A 17,100-nucleotide genomic window follows, 5' to 3' on the forward strand; every position below is an offset into this window, starting at 1 on the left:
TCACGCACGGACGGGCCACGCAGCGTCGCCGCGCTCCCTGTGACGGCGTCACGCACGGACGGGCCACGCAGCGACACCGCGCTCCCCGTGACGGCCTCACGCACGGACGGGCCACGCAGCGTCACCGCGCTCCCCGTGACGGCCCCACGCGCGGACGGGCCACGCAGCGACACCGCGCTCCCTGTGACGGCGTCACGCACGGACGGGCCACGCAGCGTCGCCGCGCTCCCTGTGACGGCGTCACGCACGGACGGGCCACGCAGCGTCGCCGCGCTCCCTGTGACGGCGTCACGCGCGGACGGGCCACGCAGCGCTCTGCGCACACGGCTTTTTTGGCCGAGTGCTCCATGCATTTCTGCAAGGTTGACTTAGAGCGCCCTGTGCACAAGCCAGTGTGTTTCTGACTCCTCTGAGAAACGGGGCCAGGAAGGCGTCGCACGCACAGTTCCGACAATCCCCTCCGCGGTGGGTGAGCAGTTACCCGCTGCCCCGTCCTCGGTGACCCAGCCGCAGGCGGACACCAAAGCTGCCACCCCCATCCCCCATCCCCCATCCCCCCATCCCCATCACCCCACCCCCATCACCCCACCCCCATCCCCCCATCCCCCATCACCCCACCCCCATCACCCCACCCCCATCCCCCACCCCCATCACCCCATCCCCCATCCCCCCCATCCCCCATCCCCCATATCCCCATCCCCCATCCCCCATCACCCCCATCCCCCCACCCCCCATCCCCCCATCCCCCCATCCCCCCCATCCCCCATCCCCATCACCCCATCCCCATCACCCCATCACCCCCATCACCCCCATCCCCTATCCCCCATCACCCCCATCCCCCATCACCCATCCCCCATCACCCATCCCCCCCATCCCCCATCCCCCTACTCCCCCATCCCCCCAACACCCATCACCCCCATCCCCCATCCCCCTATTCCCCCATCCCCCCAACACCCATCACCCCCATCCCCCATCACCCCCACCCCCATCACCCCCATCCCCCATCCCCTATCCCCCATCACCCCCATCCCCCATATCCCCATCCCCCATCCCCCATCCCCCCCATCCCCCCACCCCCCATCCCCCCATCCCCCCATCCCCCCCATCCCCCATCCCCATCACCCCATCCCCATCACCCCATCACCCCCATCACCCCCATCCCCTATCCCCCATCACCCCCATCCCCCATCCCCCATCCCCCCATCACCCATCCCCCCCATCCCCCATCCCCCTACTCCCCCATCCCCCCAACACCCATCACCCCCATCCCCCATCACCCCCATCCCCCATCCCCCCCCATCCCCCATCCCCCCATCACCCCACCCCCATCACCCCCATCCCCCATCATCCCCATCCCCCATCCCCCCATCACCCCACCCCCATCACCCATCCCCCCATCCCCCATCCCCCATCCCCCACCCCCCATCCCCCATCACCCATCCCCCCATCACCCATCCCCCAGCGTGGAAACGCTGAGCATAGGGAGACATGGACTCGAGGTCCTCTGGAGCACTGTGAGCTGTATGTTTTTGAAAATGTTTCCATCTGCTAATATGCGTTTGGGGAGGGGAGGGGAGAGCCATGACGGCTGTGAGCGGCTCCCCTGTTCCAAGACGCGAAGGTTCTCAGCAGGAACGGGAGGAAGGGCCTCCCGCACCTTCTGAGACGCAGCCCTGGACTCCAGAGCGCTCCTGGCCGGTGCCCCAGGCACAGCTGGTGTCTGCAGCTCCAACAGCTTCGGCGAGGGGAAGAGCGGCAGCGGGCCCCCCGCAGGCTGCGACTCCCAGCCTGCCCGCTGCGTTCCGGAGGGGAGGACAGCATCACTGAGCACATGAACTCACACATGCACACGCACACACAGAACAGGGTAAGAGAATCCGTGGAAGGGAGAAAGGACCAGAGGACACGCACACACACGCACACGCACACACTTACAATAGGAGAGGAGAAAGGAAGCTGCGGAGGGCAGAAAAGGAACAGGGGGGGACATGAGAAGCCCATCACCAGGGAGGCAGCGGGCTCTGCGTCCCGGGCCTGCGCAGGAGGCCTGCCAGGGCACGGAAGGAGGGACGGTGCCGAGAGGAGGCCGGCCACCCATCAACTGGAGTTCATCCACCAGGGGCGCGTGCAGTCTCAGCCAGCCACTCACTCTGTCTCTATAAAGCTGACAATCATGCATCGTAGAGGGTCTGAGGAGTCGCTGAGGAACCCCGAGAAACCCAGGAACCTTCAGTGCCCCTCAGCCCTGGACGCGAGCACAGCGCTTTCTCTTCAACACAAATGCCCAGGCCGCAGGCCTCTGCGCTGTAAGCTCCCGAAGCAGCCAGCGGGAAATGGCCAGGGAACGCCGTGGCCAGGAGGGAAACGCGCGGGACAGGCAGGACAGCACCTCAGCCGGGGGCTGGGACTTGGGGCTCTACCACACGGAGCCACAGCACCACTTCCAGTTTCTGAGTGGTTAATTGGAGATAGGAGTCTCGCCAGGACTGGCTTCGAACCGCGATCCTCAGATCTCAGCCTCCTGAGTAGCTAAAATGACAGGCGTGAGCCACCGGCGCCCGGCTGTCCTAGGCCTTCTCATTCAAGGAAGACGGATTATAGATCCGGGAGAGCGGGAGGGCTGCGGGAGAGATGGAGGCTGCGGGCCTCAGCCTCCGCGGCCTGCTCCCACACTGCACCGCGCAGAAGAGATTAGAGAGGAGCCTGGGGACGGCTGAAGAAAAGATACAAAACAGAGAAGCCCTGGCTAAGAAACCATCTGGTCTGAGACATCTCCACACTAACTCTGTTCTACAACCTCTTCAATGCAGGCAGCATTGCTTTTCTGCTGATTCCAAAGCAAGATGGGCTGGGACAGTAATGCCGTGGCCTCCTTGTTTAACCTTCTCCCTCTGCTCCGTCCTGAAATGCGTCTTCTCGTCCTCCTCTGGCTCTGCATGGCCAGCTGGCTCCAAGTGCCCTGCATGTCTGTGTGCTTTCCCCTCCGTGCACACACAGGCACTTCAGATGCTATGAGAACTCACCCATTCTTCTCTTGCTTCTAGGCTTTGCTACACGCAGTTATTGCTGTGATAAAGTCACATCTCCTAGAGAATCAACTGTTACTAATCATTTCCCCAAGATCCTATGTGTGCCATTCATTTGGATCGTTTGGTCCTTCCATCTACCAAAGGGCCGAATGCTTTAGCAGTCTGACAGGGGAGGTCCTTCGTTTGAGTTGTCCTCCAGTTCTCCGCACAGGTAACTGAAGGTCTAAGGACGGACGTGAGAACTCAGAGGCTCCTCCAGCAAGTTGGAAGCAGAGTTCCCCCCGCACAGCACCCTGCGCTCTCACCCTGTGCATGCTCAGGACAGCTGCAGAGACATGTTGTGTTCGTATTTAAAGCCATTAGTACAAGGGATTTTGGGGATTGTCTGTGGAACCATGTTATACACTGAACACTGCCATTCAGTTTTAGTCTGTGTGTGCATTTGTGCCAACTAGTAGTCATTTGTTTATAGTATACTCATACAATGGAAGAGAGACAGATACCAACACTTTCCTCCAAATGAAAATATAGTACTCTGGTGTGTAGAAAGTACATACTCCAAGGGGAGAAAACCGCAGAGAGACGCGAGAGCACTCACTCAGTCTAGGGATCCCCGGGCAAGCCATCTCAAAGGAACCTATGCCTCGCACCCAGAACACATGTCTGCTGACCAGAGAACTCTGTGACCTGGAAGAACATCATGTCTCACAGGATCCCTGTCTATCCGCTCAAGTTTCAGCAATATGCTTCTGCTTGATTTGGAACTGTTATTTTGGCTTGCCTTTTTAATGTATCAATTTAGCATATGGTGTTTCTAGTTTTGAGGATCTGTCAAATAAATCAGTGTTCTGTTTTTACATATTTAAGTAATATGAATAAAAATAGCGTTTGTATTCTGAATTAATGCAGACTCATCTTTAAAAGCAGGGCTGTACAACATCCAAGCTAAGGAAACATGGGCTTTGGAAATGTATATTTGAACTTCTCCTAAAAGGTCTGATGCATTCAGAACAGGAATGCACAAATAAAGGGCCTTGACTTTTAAATGGGAGTGAAGTTGTAGGCACTGCTTGGGTGTGTGACCACCCTGGGAATGACCATTCAGGCTCTGGCACCTGGGAGGCCTCAGCCCGGGCTGATGCTGGGCGTCCCGGCGGGGGGGAGGGGGGGCGGGCGGCCTGCTTGTGTGCTCCAATTTCACCATATGGAAAGCAGGGAGAATAACACCTAACCTCCATCCTCAGCCTGAAGAAAGAAAACAAATAAACCAAGCTTTATGGGAACAAAGAGGCACTCGTTGTAAGAGCATTTTTCATCTTCTCGGGGGAAAAGGTACTGTTTAAAAGAGGGACTCTTGAAAGCATCACAGTGACATTTGTCTAATTCATACTGACACGTGTAATTGAACCTGTGCTTAACTTTTGCTGCAAATTATCTGCTAGGTTGGTAAAATACTAAGTTAGTGTGGCTCAGAGCGAAAGCCATGGAAGAATGAGAGATACTGCGGTTTAACACACAACACTGCCAAACCTCCCACGAGAGAAAGAATAAGGGAAACACAGGAAGAGAGGGGAGAACTCTGTCTAAGAAATGTGGTGTCCAGGTAAGAAAAGATGCATCATGTTCACAAATCCTCAAGAAGCTAATGGCCAGAGCACCGTGAAAGTGAGGCTCGGTCCCGTTCACATCAGCCTTCCAAAGCCAGACCAGCAGGGCTCCAAGGCAGCCAAGGAGACGAACAACAGGTCTGCTTCTGTCCCGCCATGGGAACATGGCCCATCCTCTCTCCGTCCTCCTCTGTCTCTCCCCACCCCTTCCTCATCTTCTTCCAGCTCCCCCTCCTTCTCCAAATTAAATGTAACCATTTTTACTCAATTACTCAGAATAACTACATCTCTGTTTGAAAATTCTATTATATAAAATGGTAGAGCTCATATTTCCTTTATTGTGAAATGCCCATGTTAAAAAGCAATAGCATCTACTCAAAATAAAACTAACATAATTAGAATTATGTTGTCTTCTAATATACCTTGTCTTTCCCTAACCCCCTAGTTCTTCAACTGCAACACTACTTTTGTAGGCTCACCTAGGACATAGCATGTCTTATTTAAAAAGATAAACTTGGCTATTTCACCCCAAATAGGAAAGAGTGGCTGGTTGTTCTTGCAAAGATTATAATTAAGAATTATTTAGGCTTGGGTTTTGAATAGAGCAGTAGTTACAAACTTCAGTCCTGAAGATTAGATCTGGACGTGGCTTATGTTTGTATGATCCCGACGGCTGAGAGTTGCTTTTATCTTCTTAACAGATTACATAAAGAAGGGGAAGGAGGAAGAAGAAGGAGTGAAGAGCTGGAGAAAGAGAAGGGGAAGCAGCAGCAGGAGGAGAGAGAGTAGGAAAAAGCCAAGGAAGAAAAAGAAGGAAGAGAAGGAGGAAAAGAGGAACAAGAGAAGGAAGACAAAGAAGAGGAGAAAGGAAAGGGAGGAGGAGGGACCTGCCAAGGAGAGAGAAATGGCATATGATTTGTAACACCTTACAGAAATCCGCACAGGAGAGGGCGGAGGGAAAGCTCCTATGTATTTGCTGAGTGAATGACAGACGGTGTGACCTCTTCCACCAGCCAGGTGCACTTACTCTCTCAGCCTTGCTGTTTCCGCTTACTGCCTACTTGTGTACTTATCCACCCATCTGCTTCCTGGGAAGTGCTTTTACCCAAGTAGCTCCAGGTTTTCCCCAGTACTCACAGCATCTGATCATGCACACAACACACCATCCACTGACTACCAAATAACCCAACTTATTCATGGATAAAAATCACTATATCAGCCGGGCCCCGTGGCTCACGCCTGTAATCCTAGCTACTCAGAGAGATCTGAGATCAGAGAGGCTGAGATCTGAGGACCGCGGTTCAAAGTCAGCCTGGGCAGGAAAGTCTGTGAAATTCTTATCTCTAGTAAACCACCAGAAAACTGGAAGTGGTGCTGTGGCTCAAGTGGTAGAGCACTAGCCTTGAGCTGAAGAGCTGAGGGACAGCGCCAGGCCCAGAGTTCAAGTCCCATAGCTGACAAAAAATAAAAATCAAGACAAGTGAGAAAGTACAGAAATTCTATAGTTGTGGCAGGAGACATGCCCTGTGGAAATTTTAACCCTCAAGCTGGAATAATAAAAATGAAACTACATGTAAGAAAGAATATTCCCACAATGCAACAGTTTAACTTTAAAAAAACCCCACTTCTATCACATGTATTCATCCTTCTTTTCAAATAGCATTTGTCCTATGTGGTAGTGGGGTGTGGAGAGGTTAAATATGACACTTCCTTAGCAGAGTACCAGGAAGAGCAACCAGTCTCCTGAGACAACACGCAAACTTACGAAGCACAGCTGTACCGTGTCGTGAAGGGAAGCAGCCATAGATCCAGCGGATGCTAGTCTAGTTTATCCTGGCTGCCCCGTATCCCAGGAGCAGCTGGAGGCTTCATGGCCATTCCCGGGAGTGGTATCGTGTCCATGGCTTCGTCTAGTGAAGAAAACTCTTCTTTGGTATGTGTCCTGCTCAGGAGTTTTGTCTGTACAGAGAAGCCTAGCTCGTTCTTACAGAGGAGGGAACAGAGCCTCAGAGTGCAGACCCATCAGCCAACACCACAGCATGGTGCTGTGGTCACCAGAGCTTCAGGTTAAGCACGAAGTGAGAATGTGAACTTCTCTGGCGAAAGAATTAAAAGCAAAATAACAACAGCAATAGCAAATCCTTCAGTACCACTGGGAAGCAAGGGCAAAAGTAAAGCACAAGAACTTCTATACACAATAATTAGCTTAGATAAGAAGCAGCATTGGCAGAAGATGGGAATGGTGCTGCACACAGAGAGAGGAGTCGGCACAGCTCCAGCAGAAGAGAAACAGCAGGGGCGTCGCGGGAAGGAACTACAAGTTCTAGGAGCCCACCATTGTGTGTGTGAGTGTGTGTGTGAATATGCTCAGCTTTATTGTAATATGCGTATACGAGTTGGTAAAGGATACAGTTTGTTTTGGTGCTGGCAGGGCCTTGCACCTGCTAGGCATGTGCTCTACCACAGAGTTCTGTCCAAGCCCATGACACAGTTATTATTGCATACCACCAACTCAGTTATTCTCCCCTAAACCATATTTTAAATCTTTAAGTTGTTGTAAAAAGAACTTCAACATGTCTATTTAAGATTACCTCCAAATTTTTCAGTAATCACTTGAGATTTTAAATTCCAAAAGCGGCTCTTGGAAGTTAGAAACTATAGACCACATTTACATAGCCAGAGGGGGAAAAGAGTTAACTGAAGAGTTAGCTTACATCTATAATCTTAGCTACTCAAGAGGCTAAGATATAGAGGATTGTGGTTCAAAACCAACTCAGGCAGGAAGTCCAGGAGACTCCCTCTTCAAAACAGCCAGTAAAAGCTGAGCTGGGGCTCAAGTGGTTAGAGCCCTCGCTGGGAAAGCAAACCAAGGAACTGTGAGGTCCTGAGTTCAGAGGTACCAGAAATAGAAACTCTGCTTCATCTGGGCTTACTGCTGAGTGTTCATGGGCCACCTATGAGAGGGGTTAGAGTGTTACAAATAATCGCTAACGACGATGCAGACACACATCCACCTGCTACTTAATCACCATTTGGTGTGAACTCTGTCGAATTTCACTGTTTCAGAACATATGTTTCAATTGTTTGTTTTGCATCTGTATCACCTATGAAATAATATGACACTCAAGAGAGTGAAGTATTTCTAGTGCGGGTTTGTTGGTTGAATGAGAATCTGGCATAACAGCTGTTTGAACTGAGTTTTTCTTATTCGCAGGGAGTCTAAGTTCATGGCGATTACCCAGCTGTGTTTCTTCTTCTTAGGTAAGATTGGGAAATAACTAAAAGTCTATCTCATTGGATGATTTACTGCAAAATCTTTATCAAACTGGTCTCCATGGGAACTGCACGCAGATGGGTGCGATGTTACTTAGGAATGACTGTTACAGGATTCATTCTGAGGTGCCGCGTGAGCAGAGCTGCATGGAAAACATATCCTCCATGATGGAAACGGCAAAAGAAGTATCTGGTCAAAATTTTAATGGAATTAAAAATAATTCATTAGACTCAGCTCATGGGATTGTTCTCAAATCAACCAGTAAGTGGACAAAGGGTTTTTACTGGGAAATACTTGGAAATAAGCTCAACAAGAAGTGAATAATGCTTACCTGTGTAAATCTGTAAAAATCATTCCAAGACATAACCAACCCCCCCAGACACACACACACACACACACACACACACACACACAGATACACACACACAGATACACATACACAGATACACACAGACACACACAGAGACACACACATACAGACACACACACATACACAGATACACACAGACACACACAGATATACATACACAGATACACATACACACACATACACAGATACACACAGATACACACAGATATACATACACAGATACACACACACAAACAGATATACATACACAGATACACAAGACACACATACAGACATACACACACATACACACATACACAGACACACAGACACACACATACACACATACACAGACACACAGACACACACATACAGACACATACAGACACATACACAATTGCAGTGTAAGTAAATTGTGTGTATGTATGTGTCGTTCAGTTGTTTCAAGCTTTTATTTCCCTAAGTTACCTATGAAAACTAAAATGAAACATGGTTCTCAGAATTGACATGTCTCTAACATGATAATGCATTTTATATAAAAATATGGAAACTCACCCGGGCGCTGGTGGCTCACGCCTGTCATCCTAGCTACTCAGGAGACTGAGATCTGAGGATCACGGTTTAAAGCCAGCCCGGGCAGGAAAGTCTGTGAGACTCTTATCTCCAATAAACCACTAGAAAACCAGAAGTGGTGCTGCGGCTCAAGTGGTAGAGCGCTAGACTTGAGCTGAAGAGCTGAGGGACAGTGCCCAGGCCCAGACTTCAAGACCCATGACTGACCAAAAAAAAAAAAAAAAAAGCATCATACTAGGAGATAGGCTATGGAGTTAGGCCAGAAAACTATGGCCATGTGGTAACAGTTGCTAGGTTGCAAGTTTAGAGAAGGTCTCAAAACACTCAGGTAAGTTCAGGTAAGGCCTGCCTGCTGCATGTGCTAACACCAGAGACGAGGAAAGACAAAGTCTGGGCGATGGAGCGGCCACCACCCAAGGCGGTTGCAGGAATCGATGGCTCAGGGAGCATGGGACCTGGTCAGGGCCCTGCCCTCGCACCCAGCCATCTGCCGGCCTGGCCTATACCTTGTGCTCTCTCAGAACCTGTCTGTTCCTGTAAGGAATGGGAGCGGAGTGCAGGCCCCGGCCCCAGCCCTGACCACCCAGGTCCCGGGTGTCTGGAGGCCCTAACACGGCCACTCTGGAGACGGAAACCCAAGGCGGAAGGGCTCATCCTGACCCCCAACTCTATCCCAAACAGCCCCACTTTTATTTATTTTATGTAATGGGATTTCATAGGAGCTTTTGATTGAATAAAGGGTTGGATAAAGACTTCTAATGCTTTAAAACAAACATGAGGAGGGGAAAAAATGTCTGAAAACCACAAAGCTGAAGTCTGAGGTTACCTTATGGTCTTAAGCTCTTGTTTTGAAATTAATCTATGGCCTCAAAATTTACGTGAGTAAGCAACGAAAACGCAGTTTGCCCTGAAGAGAATTTCCAAGTCACTGAACACCAATCAGGAAGAGTCTCAGTGCTAGCATGTGGCCAGCTGATTATTTATTATAGATTTTTTTGGTTGTTTCCCTCGGGTTAATTTACCATCTGCCTCATCTTCATCAAAACATTAATTTCAGTTGAATCCTCTTTCTTCCTCTCTGGTGGTAAGGAGACCTGGTTGACTTTGAAACTAAACAGCGAACAGCTATACTTTCCTATGTGAGGTGGTTTCCATTTGATTACTATGGAGTTCTAAAACATTAAAATGAACTCAGTGATTTAGCCCTCGTCTGAGACCCAAAGTGGAAACCTGTGTCACAATCAAGTGTGCCAAATGCGTAGACACAGCAGGAGTCATGCGGTCAGCAAGGGAGCGGCCAGGTGTGTGCGCAGCATGGAGCGTGCCCAGCCCTGCTCACAAGGACGTCTGCTCCTGCTCGCCAGCCAGAGGCCAAGTCTCTATCCGTCCAAAGGACAGATGGCGATCTCGGTCTGAAGGGAGGCCAGAGCAGCCTGTGAGGGTCCTTCCTGTGGGCGAAGGTCTTGGTAGGCAAAGGGCACGAAGCTAAGAACTTTGGGTTTCATTCCCTTGGGGAACATGGGTGCCTCCTGAGCGTCCCACCAACCCTGACACATGTGTGAACGAAGACGGCACAGACGGAGAGCGGCCCTGGCTGCGGCCCCCACGTCCGGATAAAAGGGGGATGGTCAAGGCGGTGACCGGCGGAGCTGCGTCTGCAGCTGGAAGCCCTTCCAAACCTGAGAGAACAGGCAGAGGCCCCCGGGGAGCCGGGGCAAGCTGCTTCCACAGCTAAGGAGGAAGCCAGAGGCAGCTTGGCCTAAGATGGGTGGAGAAGAGGAGGCTTGCAGAGGCCCAGCTACAGTACTGAGTGGGGTGATGAAGAAGGGTCCGGCGTCCAGCGCCAGCCCTGTGTTTCATCTGGGTTAATTTGAGTTTGAGATAATCAAGAGGAGATGTAGTTAAGGGAGAAAAAAGAATCGCTCATTGAAATATTGTTGAAGATGTGATATTCCGAGAGGAAAATCAGATTTCAATGAATGCAAAGACCCAGAAGGACCCGTGTGAAGTCACAGACCCAGAAGGACCGTGTGAAATCACAGACCCGGAAGGACCCGTGTGAAGTCACAGACCCGGAAGGACCCGTGTGAAGTCACAGACCCAGAAGGACCCGTGTGAAGTCACAGACCCAGAAGGACCGTGTGAAATCACAGACCCGGAAGGACCCGTGTGAAGTCACAGACCCGGAAGGACTCGTGGTACACGTGGGATGCTCTGTGGGCTTTTGCACATCCTGCATGGCCTACAATGGGGTCCGCAGATGAATCTAGAGAAGGGTGCAATTTAAGCCAGACAATTTGATTGGCTTTGCTCATGATTAGACAGAAAAAGAAACTGATACTTAATACAAAAGAACAGGGAATGTAAATAAATCTTTTCCCTAGATTTTGTTTGTGTACTAGTTTTCAATGAATGAGTGAGTTCTATCTCTTCTGGAATTTTCTCTTCATCACATGGTTGAATGTTTAGGACTCTGCTAATGTTCTATTTAGTTCAAGTGGTTGTATGCTGGTTCTTTGGCGCCATTGTCAATAATAAAATTCAACAAAACAAACCCCTAAATATGGTTTTGTTTTTCTCTTGTTAAACATATCTGATTCTCAGCCCAAACCAAGATCCAGTTCTTTCTTCTTCTGTGCAAGTGACTGCCACCACCACAGTGGCCTCGCTCCGAGAGGCCGCCCTCGCCCCGGCCTCCTCGCCCAGCCTCGCCCCGGCCTCCTCGCCCAGCCTCCCTGCCTTGCTCTTCTCTGCCACTTGTGGGCACTGCCCTTGATACACGCCTCGATTCCTTCACCAACTTCTTGTTACACTCTTCCTTCCCATGGGCAAGGCCTGGGGTTCTGTACGTTTAACCAGTACCTCAAGTGATTTTTAAGATTAGGCAAATCTGAAAAAAAAAAAAAAAGTAAGTAGGCAGGGCTTCTTCAGACCAATAGAAAGAGCGAGATCTTATTCTCAAAGAACAAGTCGCGTGTGGGGGCACATGCCTATAGGAGCCCCAGCTATGTGTAACCCTCGCTACAGGTAAAGAATGAAAAGCCTGAAGCCAGCCCAGGAAGAAAGCAGAGAGCCTACCTGGAAACGAACTAAAACAAACACAAAAAGACTAGAGGGGCGTCAAGTTCAAAGCCCAGTACTAGAAAAAAATCAGGACATGTCTGACTTTTCTTGTTTATCCATTCCCACTTCAAGAATATACTCAGAGTCAGCCAAGAACCCCTCAGCTACTTGGTGATTAAGAATCAAACATCTGTGAGCTCCAGCCATGTGATAAGGTCTATTTCATGCAATGAACAAAACCCACCAAGCCCCTGCCCTCCACTTGTTTTCTAATGGTAGGGATAAGTAATAAAGTAAATACAATATTTTAGACTATTAGAAAGCGAAAATTAAAGTATGAGATGGGTATGCGAGTCAAAGACAGTCCTAGACAGGTGGTGTGGATTTGAGTGTGTTTGTGTACACAAGTTAAATAGAGAAGACAAATGGTCTCACAGATGACCATTGACTTTAAAAAGACAGGAGATGAGCTATGTGGATATCTGAAAGAAACACACCACCAGACACAGCAATCATAGTCAACATTTTAACAAGGGTGGGCAGAATGAGTCGAAAAACATGGGAATTTTTTTCCCAAGGAAATTTCTGCTCTTATTGTACTGTGATTACCATGTGTTCTAACCAGGTTCTTCCTTGGCTGTGGCATTTAGGTAATCAAGAATTTTCATTACTGATAGGATCTAAGACTTTTCTTTACAGATGAAGAAGCTGACTCCCAAAGCAGGCATATGTCTTGAAGTTACAGTGCTAACTTCAGGTTGTCTTGAACTATAGCTTAGTGCTTCTGACTTCAGTCCCAATTTCTTTTGATTAAGAAGATCTTTTGCTATAACCCTAGCTATTCAGGTGTCTACAGCAGAATGATCGGGGTGTACAGCCAGCCTGGGTAGAAAAGGTCATGAAACTCTATCTCAAAAATAACAGGAAAGCTGGGTGCTGGGACCTCATAAATGCAACCTGAGGATCACAGTTTGAAGCCATCAACCACCAAAGAGCTGGAAGTGGAGCCATGGCTCAAGTGATAGAGCATTGGCCTTGAGCAAAAAAGCCCAGGGGCAGTGCCCTGGCCCTGAGTTTAAGCCCCAGGACCAGCACACACATACATACACGCGTGCGCACACACACACAACACAGCAAACGGGTGTAGGTATGCTCTGAGTGGTAGAGTTCCAGTCTAGGAAATGCAAGGCCAATACTGCCACAACAAAGAAAATCTTTCATGTATAGATTAAAAATCTAGCTGGATGGGGCTGGGAATGTGGCTCAGTGGTAGAGCGCTTGCCTTGCATGCATGAGGCCCTGGGTTCGATTCCTCAGCACCACATAAGCAAAATGAAAAAAGCCGGAAGTGGCGCTGTGGCTCAAGTGGTAGAGCGTTAGCCTTGAGCTGAAGAGCTGAGGGACAGCGCCCAGGCCCAGAGTTCAGGCCCCACAACCGGACCCCCCCCCCAAAAAAAATCTAGCTGGCTGCTTTCTTATATCAATGTTTCCTTATAGGGGGGGGTGTAACAGTGTGAACAATCCCCACAATAACAATTCTTGGTGTGAATACTCTGCTGCGTCTATACGGAGACCTGAAGACACAAAGGCACCATGCCGCCATCCGTGTGGTGTTTGCATCGTCTGAACTCTTCCTGAACCTTAGTCCTTTCCACCAAGTTGTCACAGTATTTTCAACAGCCCGGCAGTTCTGAGATGCAACGAGAACTTTTCTTCCGCTCACAGAACCGCGTTGCTAACACGCAACGGAAGCGCTCGTTATTGCCACGATCTAATGGGCCTCAGCTTCCTGCAGCAGATGCTTGACGTGGACCCCTGGACCCACAGCCGCACCGCAGACCGGCGCCCAGCTGGCCGGCCCACCTACTCACACTGACACAGAGCTTTCCTCCTGTCTTATTTGGTAATGGGATCCCTATTTCCTCTGCCATTTAATCTTCCCCGAGAAGCACTGCTGCGTCTCACATCTGTTGCTTTCCCATCTGCCTCTGTGATCTGAGATAAAGACTGAGTTTTCCAGAAATGCAACGCTCATCTGTCAATGACTTCCCTGCCACCTGCCAAGGCTGCTGCCCTCCCGCCTGCTCCCAACCCCACACGGACGGATGGACAGATGGACGGATGGACGTGAAGCAGTCATGCTGAGTTCTCTTTGAAGAGTTTTTCCTCCATCCTACCTTTATCTACTGAATTTATTCACAGTGGATCTGGCCAGCCCCCACTGAACTGATTTTGCATAAGACTCCTATGCCACGTCTGCTTTATCAAATGTCTGATAGTTCCAGAAACTTCTGTGTAGTCCAAAGCCTCTGGAGTTCACTGGAGAGACGCCCCAGCTGAGGGGGTGTGGGGGGGGCGGTCATGTCACCATGTTTGTCATGCCCTTAAGATAGCCAGGCTAGATTACAGCAAGGAATTCTGGCTGGGCTCCACCCGAAGACCACCTGCGACTTAGCTCACCCTCTTTTAGGACCCTGATCAAATGACTCCTACTTACTTACTCGGTAACCCTCTGGAAAAGGTTAACTTTTGACTAAGTTACTTTAAAATACTGCCTGCTCATGTGTGTTTCCTCATAGCCATCCATGTCTAGAGCAAAATTAACACATCATTTTTCTTATGAAAAAATGTACTGTAGGCCAGACACTGGTGGCCACGCCTGTAATCCCAGCTACTCAGGAGGCTGAGATCTCAGGATCGAGGTTCAAAGCCAGCCTGGGCAGGAAAGTCCATGAGACTCTTATCTCCAATGAACTACTCAGAAAAGGCTGGAAGTGGCGCTGTGGCTCAAGTGGTAGAGTGCTAGCCTTGAGCACAGAGAGGCTCAGGGACAGAACCCAGGTCCTGAGTTCAAGCCCCAGGACCAGCAACACACACACACACACACACACACACACACACACACACACACGTGCGCACACACGCACACACACGCACACACACATGCACACATGCACACATGCACACAAAGACAGGTAGGAGAAAGGGCAGGTGAAGAGGAAAGGGGAAAGGAAAGATATATGTGTGTATGTGACCTCCCACTCCTACCCCATTCCTCTCTGCATCACTCTAGAGAAGGTCTGGTGATCATGGAGGTAAAAGAATTTGGCAATTGCCCAATTTCATTCACCATAACAAAAACATTAGGAGGAAACAATGGGCTTTTTATTTTCCTAACTTGGCCTCGAGTACCTCTGGGTAACGATCTGAATTAAGAGGCCAACAAGGAGCTTTAGGTTTCAGACGCGATCCCAGTGAAGTGAAGTTTTTATCTTCCCCTGGCTTTCCATCAGAACACATGAGGAAAGCCAGGGTTCCTGGCTTTTGCTTTTTTAAAGAATGAAGAAGGATTTTTGTCAGGGATAAGTGGATCATTGCCTATAGTTAATGTCTCAAGTAATCACTACTGCCACAGATCATGTCTGGGATAAAGTCACTGATAAGGAAGTCCAAGTACTTCAATGTTACACAAGTTTCTCTAAACATTTTAAGGAATAAATTGTATAAATTACACTCGACATTCCGTGGGAATTATACCTCAGAATGGGATATGGTTTTCTGATAGGTTAAGAAACAGTCTTGGAAACACTCATGAATTCTACACCTATTTTATAACTAACTGCCTACATTTTTTTGGTTTTACTTAAGTTGTCTTATGATTCTGATTTCCCTGACAGAGGGTTTGGAAAGTAAATGTCTGCGGGATTGCACGCCCACTGACCCTTCCTTTGTTTTTTTAAAAAAAGAACATTAAGTACACATCATCAATTGGCTCAAAAGGTATCAAAGAGAAAACAGCTCAAGGTTTTAATCGTGATCTATTTTGGGAATGTTGGTGTGAGTTAGGAAGTGAGCCACAAGGCTTGAATCTTCCACAGCCACTCTCCAGCTGGATTTCCAAGGGGCAGCCACTTGGCTCCATCTTAAAAGCAGTTACGGTGATTAACTGAGTTCAGCTCACAGAAGGAGCCAAGTACTGAGTCCAACTGGTAGACACACACAATTTGAGAAGAAAGTTACAGTCTTACCCTTCTTTAAAATGATGCCTTGTTTTTTGCTGTGACTCTATCCCATTTGGTTTTATTTAATTCATTCTTTAATCTTCCAGATTTTGTTCTGAGATAATTAAGTATCCCTGATTTTCAACTATTGCATTGCTCCTTAATCTAAAACATTCATGCTTAATAAAGACTAGCACTCGAACACGTCTGAGTTTATGTCCTTCTGTTTGGACTCAGGAGTGTTCAGAAATCATTCTCCCTGCAGGCCTTCCTCATTTGCTTCGCACAGACCAAGGCAAGATGAGCAATGCAGTGAGTTCCTGCTCTGCAGACTTCTACCCACGTTTTGACGCGGGGTCTGACGCGTGGTGTGTTGGCTCCATCACCTGAGCTATGCCCACGGCCCTGTCTTCCACTGGTTACTTCTGAGGCAGGGTGTCTTGCTTCCCCCCGGGTTGGTGCCTACGCAGTGACGAACTCACTGGAGGCTTCCTGCTGGGTCACACGCACAGAGCACGATTCCCAGCCTCGCCCACTACGAGGGGTTCTCGTGGACCTTTCTAGAACCGTGGCGCTCTGAACCGCAGCATGCCAAATGCTTTGGAACGTTGGGCGTCTGCTGCAGAGGCTAGCTTTCAGCAGAGACGGAATAAGACAAAGTTTTCTGCCAGGACAGGCCTTGAATCAGAATCCTGGTCATCTCAGGCTCTCACATAGCTAGAATTACAGGCATGTGCAACTGGTGCCTGGCTTACACCTTGTAACCAAGAATTTAAGTTTGAGCTCCAAAGAGAAGTCATCAGATGCAACTTTCCAGAGAGTACTGGTATTTTACATGTTCTAAAGGGCAAGAGAGAGTTCAAGTTTCTATTCAGAAATTACAGTAGATTGGGGCTGGGAAGGTGGCTCAGTAGTAGAGCGCTTGCCTTGCATGCCTGAAGCTCTGGGTTCGATTCCTCAGCACCACATAAGAAAAAAGAAAAAAGCTGGAAGTGGCGCTGTGGCTCAAGTGGTAGAGTGCTAGCCTTGAGCTGAAGAGCTGAAGGACAGCGCCCAGGCCCAGAGTTCAGGCCCCACGACCGGACCCAAAAAAAGAAAAAAAAAGAAAAATAAAGAAAAAAGAAATTACAGTAGATGAAAACCCTGGACAATCAGCTGGGAAATACATAGTATTTAGCCTAGCCTCTTACGTATCTCTCTCTGT

General features: G+C 49.2%; 1 protein-coding gene across 7 annotated transcripts in view; it reads right to left on the reverse strand.

Annotated features, from left to right (window-relative positions):
• LOC138818219 (dynamin-3) overlaps nucleotides 1–17,100 on the reverse strand; it is a 414,072-nt gene that overhangs the window by 143,192 nt on the left and 253,780 nt on the right. Inside the window, exon 16 of one of the 7 annotated variants that reach the window (XM_070009227.1) lies at nucleotides 11,554–11,722. The exons of the other annotated variants lie outside the window; for them this stretch is intronic. Within the exon in view, the coding sequence (XP_069865328.1) occupies nucleotides 11,696–11,722 (27 nt within the window). The 3' untranslated portion in view covers nucleotides 11,554–11,695. Of the gene's footprint in view, nucleotides 1–11,553; nucleotides 11,723–17,100 lie in introns of those variants that run through there. 7 annotated transcript variants of the gene reach the window in all.

The sequence above is a fragment of the Dipodomys merriami genome, unplaced genomic scaffold, assembly GCF_024711535.1.
Source record: "Dipodomys merriami isolate MVZ:Mamm:240054 unplaced genomic scaffold, mDipMer1.0.p SCAF_72, whole genome shotgun sequence".
NCBI classification, from domain to species: Eukaryota; Metazoa; Chordata; class Mammalia; order Rodentia; family Heteromyidae; genus Dipodomys; species Dipodomys merriami.